Source organism: Epargyreus clarus, unplaced genomic scaffold (genome assembly GCF_041222505.1).
Source record: "Epargyreus clarus isolate Ecla_fem2 unplaced genomic scaffold, WU_Ecla_fem_2.2 ptg000011l, whole genome shotgun sequence".
In the NCBI taxonomy this organism is placed as follows: Eukaryota; Metazoa; Arthropoda; class Insecta; order Lepidoptera; family Hesperiidae; genus Epargyreus; species Epargyreus clarus.
The window spans coordinates 3,909,607-3,932,081 of NW_027332219.1; the positions used below are offsets into that span (position 1 = coordinate 3,909,607).

At 35.2% G+C, this 22,475-nt stretch overlaps 1 protein-coding gene across 1 annotated transcript in view; it reads right to left on the reverse strand.

The window, feature by feature from the left end:
• RyR (Ryanodine receptor) overlaps nucleotides 1–22,475 on the reverse strand; it is a 169,038-nt gene that overhangs the window by 83,105 nt on the left and 63,458 nt on the right. The window contains exons 3-23 of the mRNA XM_073077792.1: nucleotides 17,057–17,206; nucleotides 15,125–15,178; nucleotides 14,572–14,589; nucleotides 13,453–13,530; nucleotides 13,009–13,127; nucleotides 10,968–11,037; nucleotides 10,010–10,209; nucleotides 9,157–9,339; nucleotides 8,580–8,751; nucleotides 7,950–8,119; nucleotides 7,463–7,587; nucleotides 6,624–6,827; nucleotides 5,746–5,915; nucleotides 4,756–4,946; nucleotides 4,131–4,271; nucleotides 3,490–3,644; nucleotides 2,915–3,056; nucleotides 1,859–2,069; nucleotides 1,506–1,583; nucleotides 915–1,045; nucleotides 45–135 (exon numbers count right to left, since the gene is read on the reverse strand). Coding sequence (XP_072933893.1) covers nucleotides 45–135; nucleotides 915–1,045; nucleotides 1,506–1,583; nucleotides 1,859–2,069; nucleotides 2,915–3,056; nucleotides 3,490–3,644; nucleotides 4,131–4,271; nucleotides 4,756–4,946; nucleotides 5,746–5,915; nucleotides 6,624–6,827; nucleotides 7,463–7,587; nucleotides 7,950–8,119; nucleotides 8,580–8,751; nucleotides 9,157–9,339; nucleotides 10,010–10,209; nucleotides 10,968–11,037; nucleotides 13,009–13,127; nucleotides 13,453–13,530; nucleotides 14,572–14,589; nucleotides 15,125–15,178; nucleotides 17,057–17,206 — 2,853 coding nt within the window. The remainder of the gene's footprint in view (nucleotides 1–44; nucleotides 136–914; nucleotides 1,046–1,505; nucleotides 1,584–1,858; nucleotides 2,070–2,914; nucleotides 3,057–3,489; nucleotides 3,645–4,130; nucleotides 4,272–4,755; nucleotides 4,947–5,745; nucleotides 5,916–6,623; nucleotides 6,828–7,462; nucleotides 7,588–7,949; nucleotides 8,120–8,579; nucleotides 8,752–9,156; nucleotides 9,340–10,009; nucleotides 10,210–10,967; nucleotides 11,038–13,008; nucleotides 13,128–13,452; nucleotides 13,531–14,571; nucleotides 14,590–15,124; nucleotides 15,179–17,056; nucleotides 17,207–22,475) is intronic.

Here is a 22,475-nt window from a genome sequence, read left to right on the forward strand (position 1 = left end):
CCTTTGAAACGTAAATAATTTATTTACATTATTTTAATAACTACCTGCATAAATGGCTCATTCGGGAGACGAACGTTGCGTATACGTGCAGGAGGTTTGTCCAAACTAATATAATAGCCCAGGGCGAGGATAGTCCTGAAAATAGACATATTTACTTAGGCACAATATCATTTACGGCTAATATTTAATCATTAACTTATCCAATTTTTTAACTCCCAAAGATAAGATTTTGAAGGTGGTAGAACCCTTTGTGGTTCGACTCCGGCGGCACCACCGCCACACCTATTTCTACCTAATAACAGCAGTGTTAGGCTCTGCTGTGTTCCGTTTTGGTAAGGGTGTGGTAAGGGAGACAGACTTTTCCGAGGCGTTCCAGCTTAGTCCTCAGGGGTAGCGGCGCATCTGTGGCGGACCTCAGGTAGGAATATCTAATCCTATCTGGGGTTGATTACAGATGTCCATGGGCGGCACTAGCCACTTACTATCAGGTGGACTGCATGCTCGTCTGCTACTACTATATTATAAAAAAAATAAAAATAAGATTTGACAATTTGTTCAGACATTGCCAAATTTATAGCTTTGATAGGTAAAATTTCTTTGATAGATATATAAAATTTGATTTGATTATACGAGTATTTAATTCCTTATGTGCACAGAATGATGAACGAATGGGAACGGATGTCAAAGATGTTGAAAATGATACCATCCAATCATAGCTTTTTTTAATTTATAATTAAGTATGTTGCTACATATCTTTGAAATTTAATATAATTTAACTTTCTCTAAATACCATCTTCACACCATAAATTGGATGAACTGACAGCATTTCGTTGACCTTTTGTAACTTAAGTATTTTAAGACGATTATCTAAAAAAACTCAAAATTCAACTTTAAAAAATCAAAATTAGGCATACTTCAGTGTTTGCACGGCTAGTTGGATATCATATCTCTTCTCAGCGGGCGGCAATCGTTCGAAGGGCACGAGGCAAGGGTGGATCTTGTGGAGGTCGTCTCGCTGGTCACCGTACATCCAGCCAGCTTCGATCTAGAAGGGAATTTATTGATAAACTAACTAAGAAGTAAGGTTAAGAGTAAGGTGCTGTGTACATAGATATAACATTGTTAAAGGAAGGTTCGGAAGCGGTTGTATTGTCGGAGTCTGTGAAAAAAAAGGTCGGGTATACGCGGGTAGAATATCGGCAATAAGCTAAGAGGGGCGTCCGAAATAATTTGTCCGGAAAGCAAACAGGAGGACTCATTTAATAATTGTATGTTTATTGCCTATGCTAAGGTAGAAGGGTCTGTCAAATTTTGCTTACTATGAATATCTACTTGACGTATCTGTTTTAGAATATCTATGTGAAGTTTACAGTTTCAGACACTTATATACCTACTCTAGGAATGTTTTGTAAAAATATTATAAAGGGTTCGTACTACTTAATATCATACGAAACTTTAATATAAAACTAAAATAAAAAATCTTGAGAATTTATAATAAGTCTTACCTTGTTCATTGCCCACATCTCGTGGATGTTCTCAGCTAACTTGTCTCTGATTTGTTCAATGTAGGAAGGTAATGTAATCTGTGAAATCAAACCATTAATTATTATTTCATACATTTATTTAGTTCAGTTAGATTTTTTCTGTCAAACTTAAGATAATAATCACATATACTACTTTTTTTTAGTCTAAAAATAGTTTTGCTGGCTTTTTGAATAGCTTGAAATAACATTCAAATTATTCAATGAATAGATGCACTTATTATAGTTATAATTTTTATATAAATTCTGTATACATTTTTATACAAACGCCAGATTCCAACAAACCTAACTTCATCAACAAAATAGAAGACACTCACAGATGCAGTATCCACCGGTGTAGGTACGAACGCCGTATCATCTTGCACCAGCGAAGGGCCAGCCAAAGCCCTTTTAGCCAGGTTGCCGAAGTAGAAGCAGGGCTCCAAGTTCAGGATCTGTTGAGGTAGGAGCGACTCTACTAAGGGCGAGTAGCCCTCGGGAGCTGCGTAGCGGAGTCTACCATGCTCCCCGCCCAGGAGGAATCGGCAACTGTAGGGAATAGTGAAGAATAATTTGCACGACGGATAACGGATAACAGAACGAAGGTGTTAAAACCCTTTGTTGTTCGACTCCGGCGGCACCACCGCCACACCTATTTTTACCTAATAATAGCAGTGTTAGGCGCTGCTGTGTTTCGTTTTGAAGGGTGTGGCAAGGGAGACAGACTTTTCCGAGGCGTTCCAGCTTAGTCCTCAGGGGTAGCGGCGCATCTGTGGCCGACCTCAGGTAGGAATATCTAATCCTATCTGGGGTTGATTACAGATGTCCATGGGCCGCAGTAGCCACTTACCATCAGGACTGCATGCTCGTCTGCTACTCCTATATTATAAAAAAAAGTCAGTAAAGGACAGTTTATTGTGAAAGAGAGTTCTATAAGTACGATTTTGAATGAATGTGATTTAAATTCGAAATTAATCGCGTGCCTTTGTATCGCCCATCATTAACAATCAATGTATCCATTCGTACCAAAGATGGAACTTGTCAATTTATTTATTCAAATTTCAATTATTTTTTCATTTCAAATTTCGATTTTTGGTAGGTAAAAATTATATAGATTGGTTATTAATAACGGGCGTGGATCGTAACTGATCGACAAAACGACATCGTCGATTGCGATCGGATGTTAAATTGATAAATCATCATCATCAACTCATTACTGTCTCAGTGCTGGGCATGGGTCGAATGAATACTACTGACAAAACTTCATTATGATAAAACAAATTTGGAGGTTTTTCGGCACTGGAACATATCCGATATGTGTTTACACAACTAACCTGTGTGTAACATACTCGTTTAAATAAATTATCTAATTTGACATCTATTAACTTCCTTACCTGAGTTTGCTGGAACAGCTGATGACCGGGAAGAACATGCCTTCGAGATTGAAGTTGGTAAAGGACCCAGTGACCCTTATGCCATTGAACATAAAGTTGATAATCGGTACGGTCAAGTCCAGTGCACATCCGATGACATCACCTGCAAAATTACGTTTATAGATTTCGTTAATATTTCGTGAATATTTTTATTTTTTATATGTAAATTTTCGGGAATTAATTTGTTGTTTTTGTACACATATTTTCTCAAACTGAAAATACGACTGAATGGTCAAGATGAAGATAGTGTGTTATATTCCTCAGGATTAAAAGTCTCGTGTGAGAATTCACTTTTGCAAGGACAAAGCAATCTTGAAATAATGTACTGAAACTTGTATGCACTTAAAATATTACAGTAAATTTAGACGCCCAAAACATAGCCGTGCTTTTTGATAATATTTTCATTTACTTATAAAATACATATAGAAGTATTTCTAATAGATCTCACTTGAGAATAGAAACTAATAGAATAGAATTGAATTCCAATTTCAGGCTGAAACTATGCTTAATTGCCTGTTTGAATATTAGGTTGTTACCTTTCCTAATATAAGGTTCTTCAGAATGAGTTCTATTGACAGGTGTCTTCCGACCACCGGACCAGAGGTGGGCACCATCGAAACCATACGAGTATAAATCATCACCAACACCATTACCACCCCACTTCTCACCACCGCCGGGATACGGAACGTATCTGTAATAAAAATATTTATCTTTTACTAAAACTATGCTTAGATTTTATAATGTAGGAGTAGCAGATGATCATGCAGGCCACCTGATGGTAAGTGGCTACCGCCATGGACATCTGTAATCAACCCCAGATATGATTAGATTCCTACCTGAGGTCGGCCACAATGCATTGCTTTCTTGAGGACTAAGTTGGAACACAATGTATAAGTGTCTCTCAATTACCATACCCTTCAAACCAGAACACAGCAGCCCTTAACACTGCTGTTATTAGGATGAAATAGGTGTGGCGGTGGTTTTTTTCCAAAGCAAACTATAAGGGTCTTATCACCTTCGAATTAGTCATTCTAAAATAAATTTAACGTGAAATATTATAACTATTTTTTTTATTCCGAAAGAGGTATTGTGCTACTAAAAGTTACACCACCGTTACACGTATACATAAATGATATTTTAAGTTTATCTTTTTAAAATATATAAATAATATTCTTACCCAGTCGTATTAGCCCACCCGATGCGAAGATGAGGCATCATATGAGTCGTCTTTTCTATATGGTCCATGGTAACTTCAAAGTACCATTTCTGGTACACCGCTGAGCCTTCTACGCGTCCTACGAAGATGTTTGGCCGGACACTGTAAAATAAATGAGTTTAAGTTTGAGAATCTCGAAGACTTTAATATTAAACTTTATTGATTATTTCGGAAAATTTGTTAAATTGTTCAATGTACTCATTTCTTAATTCTACACTGTTATATATACGAGTAATTCCATTTATAACATTTTAGTGTTGTTACATTAAACCGTAAATTATATTTTTAATTACGTTTCACAAATATTACGTGTGTGTTACACATATTATGTGTAACATGGTCCAATTTGAGAGATAGGACTACCTTTTTTTCCCGACTTCAATATTTTATATTGCAAACAAAAGGTTTTTATACATCCTTACGTAAGTTCCAAAAGTTTTGTTTGATGGTGTAAGTTACACTATCATCCATAGATTAACCATACTTAAACATCTTGTAATATCAAACTAGGCTCAGTATTGCAAAACTCCTACTAATCTTATGAAATAAACCAATCTACTCCATTTTTCTTTGCAACAAGACTCACCTAGACACATGATCAACAAGCTGAGTCTGCAACAGCAGATTCTTCCCCGGTAACAGGTAATCACAGATGTTGTTCTGCGAGGACCTCACAGCGACTCCGTTACCAACACACAGAGAGCAAAGCACATCGAGGACCTTCGGGTCTCTACCGTGCTTCTCTAGCAGAGAGATGATGACTTTTATGTGCTCGTCCTGGAAAATTGAATGTATATTATTAATGTGTGTGTAATTTATACTGAACATTGGAATAATTTAATAAGTAATTTACTGTGTTGGCACCACCGTTACAACTATCGCTGTCTCATAACAGCAGGGTAAGCAATTGTGGGTTTTGGTTAAAAGTTTCCGATAGAAACCTCTTTAGTGCTACCTGCATTAGATGTCAATTACAGATATATCTGAGTGACTGTGATTTCTTACTATCACTTAGGTTATACACACAGGTCACAATGTAAAATTTACTCTTATTATAACGACCTTCTTTTTTTTTTTTTTTATAATATAAGAGTAGCAGACGAGCATGCAGTCCACCTGATGGTAAGTGGCTACTGCCGCCCATGGACATCTGTAATCAACCCCAGATAGGATTAGATATTCCTACCTGAGGTCGGCCACAGATGCGCCGCTACCCCTGAGGACTAAGCTGGAACGCCTCGGAAAAGTCTGTCTCCCTTACCACACCCTTCAAACCGGAACACAGCAGCGCTTAACACTGCTGTTATTAGGTTGAAATAGGTGTGGCGGTGGTGCCGCCGGAGTCGAACCACAAAGGGTTCTACCACCTTCAAGACCTCTTGCTCTTATGGTAATTTTCTTATTCATCTTTGTTCTGAAAGACTAAACTTCTGGGTATCTATACATACTATTTAAACATGGTGTCAGGTGCACATTGATTTCTATAGTCACTTATTAGCTTGTGGATTGCGTGACCTTGTACAATTTCTGCCCCCAAATTATTTCAATATCACAGTCCATTGCTCGGTTTACTCACCCTCATCATATTCAAAGCTTCAGGCGAGTCAATCAGCACGCAATGTAATACGTCCAACATGCCGGTACCCTCCCCCGAGGCCTGCGAGCCCAGACGCGAGAAAAGCCAGTTCAAACGATTTGAGTTCGCGAATTGTGCGCAGTTGGTGTGGTTGCCTTTGATGATGGCGGCTGTAAAGAAAGAAAAACGTAAAAAATGCCTTTTGCAAAAATTTACTGAAAAAATTAAGGTCTTAAAAAGATAAGCAGTGCAAAATATTAAATATAGAAGATAGAATGACAAACTCAGACCAGAATTAGTTTAGTTAGCGTATAGTCCAGTGTAGTGTTTCTCAAAGTGACCAATAACGCCCCTGTGTAGGTTGTAAATGGTCCAAAGAAAAATTGGGAGGCGATGAATCGGTTTAGGGGCGATATTTAATTTTTTACTTTACTAAACACAAATACGACACAGATTAAATTTGGATGTCTGTGAAGCATTTTTTTCTAGGCAGACCATTTTTTACCGACAATTATGGAGTCTAATAGTGGACGATATGCGAAATAAGTACCTTTGTTCTACTTAGGTAATCGCTACGACACGTTAAAAGACAAATGCGATAAAATTTGCCTATTACTAAGTCGATGTTCTTACGTAATAAACATCCTATGCCATATTTTTATGTCCTATTTAATCCCATAGGTAATCCATAGAATTCAAACATGCAAATATTTCATACTGTATTTCAACCAAATACGACTTTCTAAGAAAATCGCGACATACAAGTTTACATACATACATACACACACACCTACATACATACATACATACATAGCGGTTGAATAGGTACACAACCTCTTTTGTTCCGTCAGTAAAAAATAATTATTATCACGACTCACCCAACAACTGGTACAAATAAACCGAGATCATATCCCAGCTCTGTCCAGACTCGTCGCCAGCTAGGAACCCGGCTAAGAAGCCTTGGGAGGTGATCACGTTGATCTTGTCGATGGCTTCCAGTATTAAGTTGAGGATGCCTTCCTCCTGGAACAGGTCTTGTCTGTTGCGAAGCGCGCGGAACTTGTTTTGTTTTTCTTCGTGTTCTGGAATAGTGGAAAATGTGTTGAAAAATATCTCCTTATGCTTCTGACATTGATCATAATTAACAGTGACAATTTGCCGTCAAGTGAGTAGGCTGTTTTAAATCAACCTTAGAAATATTGAATTTAAAGTGTTTTAGGTATACTCATTACACCTATACAACTCCTGTAGTGTTTTATCGTAGGTGATAGTAGATAATATCCTAGTTCTGTTCTTGTTCTGTAATAATAATATCTTACCATTAAGTGCATCGTCTAATTTAAAGTTAACTAGAAGGTCCTTTGTTTTAAATATTTTACGTTGTTTTTAATATCCAAACTAGAATAGGAATTTAAATGGAAAGAAAACAAATTGCAATATAATGTAATTGCTTTATCTAGATGTTAAATGATTAAATTAATTTATGTTTAAAAGAAAAAAATAGTGTCTTAAGTGTATCTAAGTGTGGGTAGTTTGTCTTGGTCATAGACGAAACGGGAAGAGCGCACAGTGAGTCAGTAACTGCTAGATCGTCGGTCAAGACGGACGTCGGTGAGTCAGCGAGCGAAATTCGGTTATAACAAATATTACTATTCCGAAGGTAAATCGGAAATACTACGGTGTACGTTACTTATTTATGTTTAACAATGTAACTTACCCATATCTTCATCAGGCTGAGCGAAGTAATTGATCAGATCTTCAAGACACATCACCATCTCGCCAAGATTGACTGATGCGAAGAACATCGAGTGACGTCGGTTCTCTTGTAGCGTTTCAAGGCCACTGTGGATGGGTTTTTTATATCATTAAAATACTTTCTCGAGGCAGGTGATTCAACATTACACTATTTAATAATAGATGGAGCCACGCGTATTCTGAAACGCGCTATCGAAGTTTTCTCAGAATCCTTCACGAATTTAAAGTGGCTTATCGCCTAGGATGGAAAATGCCTCTTTGCCGAAGGATATTTAGGGAAACGTGTAGTACCAACGTCGCAGTCTCTAAGAAATAAAATTATATTAGATTGGGTATCTGACTTAAATAAGAATAGGACACTATCTAGTCAGCTTATAGTATTAGTAGCAATTCTAGTCACACTTCAATTTCTCGAATTCATATGATGTAATATAGTTCAAAATACTCACTTTATAAACTTAGTGAAGAGCGAAGAACACTTCCTAATAACTCGAGCTGTTCTGGACTCTTCTTCCTGCGACCTGGAGAAGTCGAGGCCGTCGTCCATCTTGCCTTCCTCGTGGAGTATTGCTTGTTTCTCCTCCACTTTACCAACACCTTTCTTCTTAGTTTCGTATGACTGAAATTATAAAAATGAGTATAAATATGGGACGTTTTGTTAATGAATGAAAAAGAAAGATCTTTATCGAGAAATATCTTTCTACAAGCTTTACAATTCTTACATACAATTTTTTTCATTTGGATGCCAATGAGTGATTAGCGTAGTGACGTCTTTTAAATCCAATATGGCGGATGATTCAAGATGGCAAATGAAATAGAAAGGTGAATATTACAAAAACTGTTGTTTTTTTAAACTTTTTAAATATATTTCAAATTGTTTTGCAACCCATAACATTTATGTTGCAACTATTTGCCTACATATAGTACAGCGTTAAGATTTATATAGTTAATTGTGTTTAAATATAAATAAGTGTAGGATAAGTAGAGTGTAAAGGTCAATCATCTTATACGGTATCAGATAATAACAGTTAAAACTTGTCAAGAATTTCAAAGAAAACCTTATACTTAAATTCACTTACTTTATAAGACAACCAGAGGCCAGTTTCTGAATGCTGAACGATGACGGTGGAGTCACCATACTTGATGATGGGAGAGCCGATGACTTCCAGATCCTTGTCCTCGAGAACTACTTTCTGATCGTCTTTCTCTTGTCGGAGGCAGAATGCGCAGGATGCTGTTGTAGCTTCCTCTCTGAAAAGAAATACACAATATCGAAGAATTAGTTAAAGCTTCGTTGGGAATGTATAAATGTAAAACGTATTTTTTCAAAATGAGCCATTTCCTGTAATCTGCCATATATAATTACTTCTTAGAATTTTATCCTTACAATCGACACTATCTGCTAGTGGAAAAATACAGGGTGTGTTATTAAACGAAATCATTCGATATTCAGTTAGGGAAATAGTTTTAAAAAAAGTAATGACAATGATTTGGTTTTTATCAAAAGAGGCCTTGTGAGTTACTTTCGGCATTTTACGTTATATCTTATAATTTGGAATTTGACCCATTTGAAAAATTCACCCTGTATATTAAGTTATGTCTTACTCCCAAATCATTAAAAATAAAAGTACGAGCATCATATTTCTCAAAACTCACCTGCTAACCAAATAAAGTTCGTTCTGTTCGTTCACACCGAGATATCTGCCGGTGGTGATGTGCCGGATCCGCATCGGATGGTACCAGTTGATGAACCCGCCCGCCCACTTCGTGCGAGCCAACTCTAGCCGCCAGAGGGAACGGGCTTGGGACATCACGGAACCACCTTCGTACACGACGATACTGGAAATGATTTTGGATGAGATACTAATAACACACCGTAGCACTACAATGAGTGATGCGTTATAGAAATGTTGTCATTTTTTTTTATAATATAGGAGTAACCGACATGCAGAGTATGCAGTCCACTTGATGGTGAAAGGCTACTGCCGCACATGGACATCTGTAATCAACCCAAGATAACATTTGATTTCTAGCCGAGCTCACCCATAGATATCGCTATCCCTGAGGACTAAGCTGGAACATATCGGAAAAGCATGATACTACTAACTGATACTAATAAAGTAATAACATTCTAGCACTTAGACGCGTGATGAATATAATGATCATCAATTAAAAATCTTTTGGTATTTACTGTATTCTCAATAAATGTTTTAGAGGTTACAAGTAGTTTTTTTGCAAAGTTATTTTTATATGAAGGCCCTTCTACTTATGAACAGTTTGGTTTAATTTTTCAGGTATCAACAATTTTAACGCTATTAAAACCTTTCGTTGCTTATGATTTTTCGATGTTTATAATTTTTGTCGCATATATAAATCAAGATAACTTTTACAAAGCGTGAAAAACGACTTGGGTTACACATAACTTACAATAAAGAAGTAGTAAGCCAATAGCTTAATTTAATATCACTACTAGATTAAGAAAACGTCCCACAAAATAAATAAAACTCACTTCTGCCCGCCATCCTTGCTCCAAGTACTGGGTATAGTGAGACACTCGTCCCCCCCGTGGAAGAACCTCAGCACGTCTCCGCCGAACACGTAACCCACATACTTCATGCGTGATATGCCCGTACCGTACGGTTGTACGGACCAGTGCGTCACGTGGAACGACGCGTTCACGATCGACACTTCGTTCTCTTTTGTTGTGTGCTGGAAAGAAAAATAAAATATTAATTACAAGTCAATTATAATAATTAATATTTTATAATAAACAAGTAGGCGAGCATGAAGTCCATCTGATAATAAATGATAACATGCGCCCATGGACTTATTTAATGTCCTGATGCCACTGATATTAGGCAGAAATAGGCGTGGCCGTGGTGCCGAATCACAAAGAGCTCTATCACGTTCAATTCAATAAAAACATTCATTTTGACTTTAGTAGGTACTTATGGAAAGAAATGCGTCAAACTTTATGATCACTCTTTATATTCCCAAATGTGAAGTTCTCACCAACTGTGCAATATAAAACGAAATGTGAAGATCAAGCGTCCATATAAAAGTTTGCCTATATAGTATAACTGCCAAAATTTTACTGTGCTTATCTGCTTATCTTCATCTACCTACGTAACTTTAACGCTACGCTTTGCTTAACGTGCTTATTAAAGTACCTCCAAAATTTTTAAGTCATTTCTTGTTTTATGTAAACATAATCTAATATTACTATCAATTAAAGTAATAATATTTTAATCTACCCTTTAAATGTGGCGTGGTAAGGGAGACATACTTTTCCGAGACTTTCCAGCTTAGTCCTCAGGGGTAGAGGCGCATTTGTGGCCGGCCTCAGGTAGGAATCTAGTCCCCTCTGGGGTTGATTACAGATGGCCTTGGCGGTAGTAGCCACATACCATCAAGTGGATTGCATGCTCGTATATTATTAAAAATACAATTTACAAAAAAATACTTACCAAGTATCGTTCAGTAGCGACGGATACAAGAATCAAATCGTCACCAACTCGCACCTTCTCACCCTCAGATCTGAAATACAAGTTCAAAGTATTATTAACATGGACCTTTAATATCAAGCCAGAGATGTTTTTTTTTTAAATACCATATAGTAGATCCAAATAGACAAGCAGAACCCCGACGTTATATTTTAACTGAAATCATGATTAAAAGGACCTCTGCGATTTTGACACCGTTAACCCTATACTTGGCAGAGAATTTTATCCTAAAAAAATTATACTTTTGCTACTTCCCTGCGTTAATTGGGTTATAAGGATATTAGGAAAAATAAAATAAAAAATCTCTGAATTTCAGTTTTCAGAATATAGTATGTGTCTTTAAGTGCACACTGCCAGGTTCACGAGAAATAAAATATGTGTATTTAAATGCACACCGCCAAGTACTCACTAAACTAAGAAATAATTAAAAAATATAAAAAATATCATACATTTTGAAAATACTAAAGATAAAAGTCTCGGAAGTTATGACATGTCAAGAAGTTTTGAGATATTTTAGTTGAGTTGAGAGATTAGAAGACCTCCTCCCAAAAAAACACAGTTCCCACATAAAGCGACTTGAAACTTTTTGAGTGGCAATAATTTTGTTTACCGCTGTTCCCATGACGAAACAGCAACCAGGAATTACAAACGAAGATGTCCAGGATCTGTGAGGACAATACTAACAATGGCCTATCACATTTGTACGCTATAAAGCGACTTGTCTGTTTAGACCTGCATCCATGTTTCCGTTAGAATGTTGTATTAAATTTGAGCATATGATTGGACTTTTTTCCACTTGTTTGAAGGATGTGATAAGAAGATATACTTTTCTGAGGCATTCCAGCTTAGTCTTCAGGGCTAGTGGCGCATCTATAGCCGACCTCAAGTGGGAATTTGGTCTTATCTGGGATTGATATTTCAGATGTTCTGGAATCATCATTATTGGAGATGTTTCCATTTTTGACAGAAGACGCTATTGAGTGGACAGGACTTGAGTTCAGGGACGTCTTTATGAGACCTAGACATATGGAATTTATCTTTCTAGGGATTTGCTGGATTCTACATCCGATTTAATTACGCAATTTAGACACCAAAGCTAGAATTTTTCGGCCTCTAGTCATCTGAAAAAAATATTGCAAGCTAAGGACTGGGAATTTAGTGGAAACGGGAAAATATTAATTTCAGTCATAAATTATAAAAAAAAAACTCTGTCTGAACTTTGTTCACCCAACCCCCTACCTTGTGTGCAGAACCTTAGTATATAGTAGCAAAGTTGGCAGTGTGCATTTAAAGACACAATATTGACAAACAGTAATATTGTATGTCGTTGGCAGTGTGCATTTTAATGCACACATAACAAAAGTCATGAATTACTATATATCCCAAAACATTATATCTCAAAAAAATATCACCTAAACATTGCATAAAGCTTGCAGAAAGTAAAATTATATAAATTTCGTACATATAACTTAATTTCATTCAGATAAAATAAGATTCTTAGAGAGCGTTGCGCAGGCGCTGAATGACGGCTCGCTATTTTGTTTACCATTTACAATGTGTGAACGAGATAGATATTGATTTCATTTTCTGACATAAAGAAACGTTTGCTAATTCGCTTTCAGTTATTATTAGTAAGATTCGATGTCGCATTATCCGAAAAAAAAAATCTGATTCTAATGTGCATTTAAGTGCACAATGTCAAGTATAGGGTTAACCAAAATCGTATTGCTTTTTAACAGACTTACCAAAGAAGAAAGGTTTATGTATTCGTCGCGTACATTTTTATTGGACATGCTGTTTACGTCGTATCTAATCTAACAAAATATATTAAGCGCCAAATTATATACTGAACCAATATTTATTTTAAAATTATTTTTTACTTTGTAATGACCGGGAAGTCGTTTGTATTTCTTTAAAGTAATACAGTAAGTTCATATATAAATGAATTTCACAATCAATCTGATAACCTAAAAAATCTCATATTCGAAAACTTATTTTGATGTACCTCTGTTTGCTAGCTGGATGCAGGGTCCACCAGCAAGCTTCACCTTGCGAGTGCTCTTGCAGACCCACGTCGAAGGCCAATTTATCTTGAGATGACGATGTTGATAGACATGCCAGGTACTGGAATAGAAAATCATCATAAATATGAAATTATGGGGAATATAGAGATACTTCGTAAACTTTACGACATTCAATAAATACAGAAGATATCTCCAACTTTTTATAAAATAAAAAGACAAAATTGAGAATATTCTAAATGTTCCAATAAAAAGTTGAAAAATTAATGATAAAACAGACGAAAACAATAATGCTTAAAAAATACACAAAAAAATGTTTTACATTGTTTATAAAAAATTAAGTTGAAGGTTTAAAAGTCAGTTTTCATACAAAATATTTCACATTGTACGACATAACAATAGATAAAATAATCCAGAAAGAATCTTACCATGTCACTGTTAAGATGTCGCAAAAGTATAGCATTGCCGTACAGTAACGTTCTGTGACCAGAACCGGTGCCTTTACCCTGTAAAAAGCAAAAACACATGTCAGATGTTTAAACTACAAATTGATATATTTTTTGATTTGAACACAATACATGTATTTGCAGAAACAATATTTAATATCCTGACGGTTTAAATTTGTCATAAATAAACCTTAGTATCATTTAAAATTTAAATATTTGCAAGGTTTTATATACTTTCATTTATGAGATAATTAAAGAAAAACGAAAGATAATAAATAAAAAAACCATATAATTATGTTTTATGTGCAAATTGTATAGGAAATAAAGTATGTGTTTTTTTGTTTTGTTAAAAGTTAATTTGGATAAGAACATTTATTTATTTAAGAATATTAGGACATTATTTGTTAAAATAATTTACAAAACGTTAATCGAGGTAAAATAAATAAATCATTTGAAGTAATTACATGCTTGACTCGGAATCAAGATTTTAAAATAAAATATAGAAAAGATAGTGGCAGAATTGTTAAAATAGATCATACATTGGCAGAATAGTTTTAAAAAGTAGTGTTAGTAGCTAATCTAAATATCTAGGTAGAAATATATGGCTACACTGTAAATATATTTTTGGGATTCATAAAATACATGCATATCAAAAATTATGATAGATATACCTATTTAATATGTCAGTGTAATGTATGAAAGTTCAAAAATACTAAGACATAATTCAAAAATGTCTTTCATAAATAGTAATGAAGAAATATTCCGATATTGTTTTCTTTTATGAATTAATAGGGAACGGTTCACACATGATGTAAAAATCTAATAATAAAAATATGAACAAATAAGTATGAAACGAACGATGAAAGTATTTCAAACATGTATGTTTTTTTGTTTCTATATTAAATTAAAAGTAATTTAATTATGTTATTAGTTCTTCCACCCTTATTAAATGAAGATCAACTAAAACTTTACGTCATTATGATAACCTCACATAAAGGCAAGGTAGCGAAAATGTCCAACTAATTATACCAATTAGAAAAAAAAACCGTAATGAAATCACGACATGCATTTACCGAAGTGTCAATTTTGAACGGTACTCACTACTAAGTTTTCATTGCCCTGGAAAATTTAAACACGAAAGCAATTCTTAAAAGGGTAACATTATTCACAAATGGAAATGTTAACACAAGATAACGTATAATAAAAAGTCAGATAGCATTCAGTACGTATGCTATCGAAAATCCATATAAAATGCGGAACACACGCTTAGTGTCATGTCAGATGTTATTCGCGATTAACATGACATATCTTTGAAACAACATGTGCCTTGTTAAACATGTGTATGTAAATGTCAATAATAACTTATTACAATATAGTGTTATCTACAAACAGAAATGAAATAAAATCAACATGATAAACAAATTGTTACACATTAAACACATAACATGTATATTGACATAAACATAACAATGTACATGTAACAGAGCGTTGTTCTACATTAAAACAATTTATTGAAAGTAGTACAGTTAAATTTAACGCAAATTATTTAAAGGTGACCAGTAATATATAGGATAGGTGTTCAATTGTTAATATTATAATATTCATATACAATATTTGTTTGTGTATTATTTTATTGTTGTTTATATTTACTTACAGTTTCAGATCCCGCTGCTGTAACTAACTCCTGAAGAGCTCTCACGGACAACGCCTGAAAAAAATAGAAATATTATTATATTTATATGTAAATATACTGTCTTTTATCACCAATATTTGCTACGAAGAGGGTTTCGGGTTCGATGGCCAAACAGACATTTTAATATATTTACAATTCGGCCTGGTAATTGGTATTAAGCATACTTATTTGTCTTAAGAGTAATAGGGATTGAGCCATAATTTCAGACAAATATGATTCGTCGCTTACCAATTACTTTTGTAAGTGCATACTTCCATAATAACAAATGGAAGAGTATTCTGCGAAGTGTATGAAAACATTCGTTTTAAAGACTTTCAAACTTTTTAAAACGTTATTCAAAGTATCAAAGCGCTCATTAAGTTTAATTTCACTTCTACTTTCATTAGAGCTTTCGTTGGCTTCCTCATTTCCATAAAACGTTTTAGTTTAAATTGTAATGTAGGTATCAAGAAAATTAAACAGTATCCTTTAATTAAGACTAATTTAAATATCACTTTCTCTTCACACAGCTAAAGCAGAGGGCCTCAAATATTTTGTATACCACTTAGAGAATATTTTATTTTAGCTCTCTCTAATATTTCAAAGATAAAGATAATTTATTTGCTTTGGATAGTGAGAAAAGATGTTACATACAATATTAATAGTCTCTTATTCAGCCTTTAGAATTAAAATCAAACTGGGTTGTCACAGACCAATATCACGAAATAACGTTTTGTAAAAGGAGTTATGATTTTATTTTCAAATACTAGAAAAATAAATCAGACATCCCTAAGCTGCTTCAACACCTGTTAATATTATCTGGACCATTTATCGAATTTACCTTTAGTGCCCATGGACATCAACATTCAATGCGAAATAGGATTAAAATCCCACTTAAGGTCGGCCACAGATGCGTTGCTACCCCTGAGGGCTAAGGAACACCTTGTACAAATTGTAAAATTGTCTTTTACTCAGTTCGTCGAACTGGAACAACAGCGCTTAACACTGTTTTGCCACTGTTTTAGCTTGGTTTGTATCTATGTATGTAACGGAATCTTTGAACTTTATTTTTCCCACTTTAAACGATCCGATTAATTTAAAATTTTGAACAATTATCAAGAACCGATGACAATACACGATTTTAAAAATTTTATCCCATTCTCGTCATCAGGATCGTCAGGAATCAGGATCAACGATTTTCCTTTTGCGATTTTAGCGTGATTTTTAGTTTTTAAATTATAATTATTTTAAAGCAAGTGTAACTTTGAGAAACACTGAGCTAAACTAAACATCGAAAAGGCGGTGAATAAATTGATCCAGGTCACCGAACACTTTGACTGGGTGGTGGCTGTTTTAGCTTCAGTAGTGACATCGGGATTCGTCGTTTTACGATCGGTTTTATTACTGCACATCTAGTTTTAGTCGTAGTGTATATAGTTTTATTCAAATCAAATTATAATTATAAAAACAAAAAACAGACTGCTAAAAATTTTGCCTCTCGCAATTTAGTGGAATCCACCGACATTAATCGAATCCAACGGCATTAGGTAAACATTACCCTCATAATTCGAAAACGATACCCTCTGCAGTTGAAGGTGGTAGAATCTTATGTGGTTTTACTCCAATGGCACCACCGCCACACCTATGTCTGCCTCATAACAGCAGCGTTAAACGCTGTAGTGTTCTGGGTGTGGTAAGAGACACGCTTTTCCGAGGCATTCCAGCTTAGTACTCAGGGATAGCGGCACATCTGTGGCCGACCTCAGGTAGGAATATCTAATCCTATCTGTGTTTGATTTTATGTCTATGGGCGGCAGTATCCTTTTGCCATAAGGTGGATTGCATGCTCGTCTGCTACTCCTATATTATAAAAAAAGTTGGCTAACATTACACTCCACAATTAAAATCACTCACCTGTTCAATAACAAACACGCACTGAGACAAGTCAGGCGGTATGTTCTTGTCCGCGATGTTCTCCAGGAAGCAGTGCCGGTTGCCGAAGCCCTCGGCCGCCAGGCAGACACGTTCACCCGTCGCCGTGCAGGACAGGCAGACCATGTCTTCCTGTTGGGAAGTGAAATGTTTGGTCAAATATTTGTCCAAATGTATTACAAATGTTACAAGCTATTATGTTCTTCATTGGTCATAAGGAGATCGAGGATCTACAATTTGCTGTTGCGACTCGTTTCTATATTCAGAGTGGACTAGAAGTTTGGCGCGGATTCTACCGATGCAACGTAACTATTTTGTATTGCATCTATTTATTTTTCATTACTATCATTTGTGTCACTGTCACCACCATTTTTAGTCGACATTACGGAAGATGATAAATACAATAACTTTAACCCATAGAAATGGAGCCATTGATATTCAGTGTTATATATGACGCAATTTCAACCTCAACTAAAATAGTACAACGTACAACTAATGAATTTTTTAACCATGGATTGATTGAATGCTTTTGTAAATGTTAAAGTTACATCAGCATACGCACCCTTAGACTTATCGGATTGATTTCTGTCATAGTGACTGTATCCTTTCATGGTTCTAACACTCACTAATCCTGATATTGAAATCAACACCACTATAACCGAGGAACAATAAAAATATAAAGTAAAAAAATAGAAGTTTGTGACTAAACTTTCATAAATAAAAACTGGAACTATACTTCTGAACTAGATCTCGGTGTTTATATTTGTATTTGTGCTTCCATACCACCCACAAACATGGAATTCTTGTGTCGGGAATGTAAGAGTAACTTTTCATTTCAAGTTAAATCCGTTTGCAACTTGAATATAAAATCCTATATTCCATCCGCAGTGCGAACAAGAAAAGAAATAAAATAAACCATAATACAGCTTCCATTCAAAGTTACCGAGTCCGCTGGCGACAATTACATAGGGTTGCCACTTGCAGTAATAATTTTGCTTCTTTATTCAATTTAATAATTTTTACAATAAAGAAGAAATACATATATATTTTAAACGATATGCACTTTTTTGTCTTTTATATTTTAGAAAAAAAGAAAAAGAATTTACAATCAATAGTTTCATTTAAAACTTTTAATTATAGATGATGATGATAGATGATGTTCTTAAAAAAATATATAAAACAAAAATATATATTCGTCGTAATAAGTCGGCGATATCGGAAATACTCTTGTAAAATTGTAAGAATCCCATGTAGAACATGGTAGATTAAATGACCTTGTTTTTAAATAAGAAAATATTTTAATTTTACTGGGTGTACATTATACGAGTAAGTTAAACTACATACTTACTATTGAATTTACTGTTTTACATTTTTTTTTTTTGACACCCTTTAAACAAACATGGCAGAAATGTGACTTTTGAAAGTTTAAATCTTTGAATCTTTTAGAAGATTTAGAATACTTAGGCGTTGAATAAAATATTTTACTATCCCACTGATCCCTATGGATAAGAGGGGCCTGAAGATTTATTATCTGCTGTCTAATGATAACACCTGGAACCGGTAGCTTAACTTGTCTTTTGAAGCTAGGAAGCACACCTTAGCCACCAGCGGACACCCATCCAATTGCCGACCACCTAACGTTTGACCACCTTTGTAAATCAGTCAAGATCTATTTATTAGGCCAATGCAATGCACTCTTCGAATTTAATATATATTAAATACATATTTTAATTTGCCAACCCTATTTTGTTCTTTGTGATAGACATTAATTTGTCTTTAAAATACAACTTCACTCATTAACTCTTCGCTAATAATCTTTAAAAAGTAGCAAGTTCTTGGCGATATCTGTTAAGAATTCTTAACGACTCTTCTTTTACTATATTAACGACCTTTTTATTTTATTTTCTTAGGGTTGTCACTATTTTTATTTAATATTTTATCTCTTATTTACCAAAAAAAATGAAATATGTAAATCTGGATTTTGTGTTCAGCTCCACGTAAGCCTCAATTACCATTGTAAAGTGTATCCTATATGTTAATACAGATCATAAACGAACTATGTGCTAAATTTCATCCAATTCCGTTCAGCTGTTTTTGCATGAAAGAGTAACAAACATCCATCCGTCCATTCATTGCTATTATAAAATTAAATGTATTTTACAGTTGACCCAATTAGGCCTGATTTTACACTCTAAAGTCAAATTTGACAGAGAGTGACATAGGTTACTGTGTATCAGAAAAACATGGGATTTCTGCCTAAAAATTTTAAATTAAATTTTTAAATGACAACCCTAGTTTAGAAGGCTTCAGCCATCCATTACGAAGTCATTTACGCGACAGCGGCTTTCAATAGATCACCGCTTTTTCTAATTATTTATATTCATTTTGTAGCTTTAGAACCATAAATAATAGATACGGCTATTGTCAAATACCCCATCGTAATTTTATATTACTAAGATCTAAATTTGACAATCTGGTACTAATCCGTTATTTATAAAATCAATCCATCTAGGTTTTTTGTCTTTTGTCGGTTTTTTGAAAATTTCTTCTTAAATATTTGTCATTGTCATCTTTTGACCTTTTCAGCTGAGTTCAGCCTAATAACAGCAGTGCTACGCGCCTAGTTCACCTAGTTAGGTGTGGTAGAGGTGCCACCAGAATCGCATCACAGAGGGTTCTACCTACAGACCTTCGACCTACACCGACTCTATCACGTAACTCTTACCACTAACTAAACAAATCAGTTTCAGTCAAAACAAAACAATAGCTTCATATAAATATTAATTAGACTAGCTTGCGTGTTATATATTGGCCTTAATCACCATAGTTAGAAATTCGCCTTTAACAAAATTATGTAGAAGACTTCCGATCCTGCACCGCCGCCGTGCCGTGGGAACGCTGACTCCGCACCACCGCTCCGTTTCCACTGTATAGTCCCGAACGTGGGAATTCACTCTGGGCGCTAACATTGCCCCAGCAAGTCACTTAGGATAGTTAGTTATAATTTAGGTTAGATTTAATCCAAAACATGTAACATTCTGTTTTGATTAAATACATACACATAAGTAATTCGGTCTTTCTGTATCCTGGCTGCTGCATCCCGACGCATTATATAACTTGCGTATAAATAGCTATAAATATCAACATAGCGACCAAACTGTCCATATGCCAATTCCCAGGGGTAGACGTATCGAGGCAGACAGAAATAAACTGATTCTCACGATCACTCCGATTTAATTAAACCCAGGAATTTGTTAATTAGTTTTATTGTCTTTGTTATTTGCCAAATTGTTTTGAACAAACAAAGTTTTTGTTGAAATAATTTTATTTTAAGAATTTAATTCCTTTCCCTTTGTAGTTCGATTACGGCGGCATCCTGTTTATTTCTGTTTAATGTCCGTTAATAATAATCGATCTTATACAATTTATGCCTAACAAAGTTAGAAGCTTGACAATTACTGCTTGGAAAATAGATTTTTCTAGATTTTTGTAATTTGTGCCATAATTTGAAAATATTGTGGCATAGAATATGATAGAAATCAGAAATCACCATCAGTAACCCGAAATTTATATTTACAAATCAAAAATCATTATCAGAAAACTGAAATCATGATCAGAGATCACAATTAGGCATCAGAAATAATCATTAGAAATTAGAAATAATCATCGGAAATCAGAAATTATCACCAGAAATCGGAAAAAGTTATTCGATCAGTAAACATCATTAATCGTTGTGAAATTTCGGAGGTAAGTATCTGTACTTTGTAAAAATTTTGTAAATTCCAATTTCATTGTTTCAGAAATTCCTATTTAAATAATTAACGTGATGCTATGACAACATGGCCTCCAGAATCCAACAATTCCGATCAAACTTGACACTATCTACTAACAGATGCCCGTGCAATCGCTCTGCGGAAATCTGCATCTGAATTGCTAATTCCTATTCTGACGTTGTCATTTCCATACATACACCACATACATATGAAGCTGTATTTTGATTATTTGAATAATTACAGCACTGCAGGTACAATACTGGTCTCAATCTGCAAAGTTTGTGTTATATCTCTAGCCAGACCGAAGACAGGCCACAGTGGCCACCATAATCCTATGTGAGTGACTAGGTTGTCCCTGTAGTGCTGGGACTAGAATAGGGCTGCAGTATCCCCTGCCTGTCGTAAGAGGGGATTAAAAGGGGGCTTCCGGGGTTGCGGGCGGCAAGAGTGGGAGCTCGAACCGGGCAGCTGCTTGCTGCCCAGGAAAGGACGGCGGTATATGTAGACGCAACCCTTTGTAAACACCAGATGGTGTAGGAGGAGCAAAAAGTGCTCCCCCCCCCAGGGCATAGCTCGATCGGGGCATCGCGCTAGGAGGACTCCGGTTGTGTTCCGTCGGAGATCCCGGAGTTCTCCAACAAGCGTTGAGGACGGCCACCGGGGGGATTTTAGTGCCATGAAAATCCCACATAACCCGGCGTCGCTCCCACGTTGTCAGGTATATTTTAAAGGCTTCCCCCTCGCCTCGTAAAAAAAAGTGAATGACTAAGTACATACTTAAGAATAATGTTACCAAGATCACATTTATATTATTCTTAAATAATATAAATTATCAACCGAGAATGCTGTCCACCTGGTAAATGGTTACTGCCGCACATGGACATCTGTAATCAAGACCATATACGAGTATATTCCTACCTGAGATTGCCCACACATGCGTTGCTACCCTTGATGACTAAGAACACCTTAGATAAGTATGTGTCCCTTACCTTATTCTTCAAACTAGAACACAGCAGTGTTTAACACTGCTGTTATATGGGAGAAATAGGTAACCTCTAACTTTGCAATTTTAACGGTTTACGAAAGGCAAACTAGCAATAAAGTGCCGGCCGTAAAAGGTTATTACTTGCAAAATTAATTCTATCGTTGTTAATTTAGGCTCTATGACGTGTTCAACTGTCAGCGAATAATGATAAGCGAGGATTTAGTAAAATAACTTTACAATTTGTAACGCCTAGTGGGTTGTAATCTCGGCGAGTAACAAAAATAAATGAACTTTATGAATGAATAGTTTCTACCATCGACAATAAAATAATTATTTATTGTTATTCGAATATTTATGTCTTATAACAACACTGCTACATGCTATGGCTGCTGTGTAAAGTTTTAAAGTGTATTCCTACGTAATTCTCAGGCATAGTCCCTAATACATTAATTACTAACTAAATAAATTCAAGATTTTATGACCTAAATTACTTCTGAAACGTATGTAGATCTTTGCAATCTGTAAATACCATTGATGGTTTTATTTCGTATCATAAACAATAAGTTCTCATGTCTTAAATAACCTGAATTACTGAATCATAGATGGCGCTGTACACCAACGTTTACGATTTTTCATTAATCGC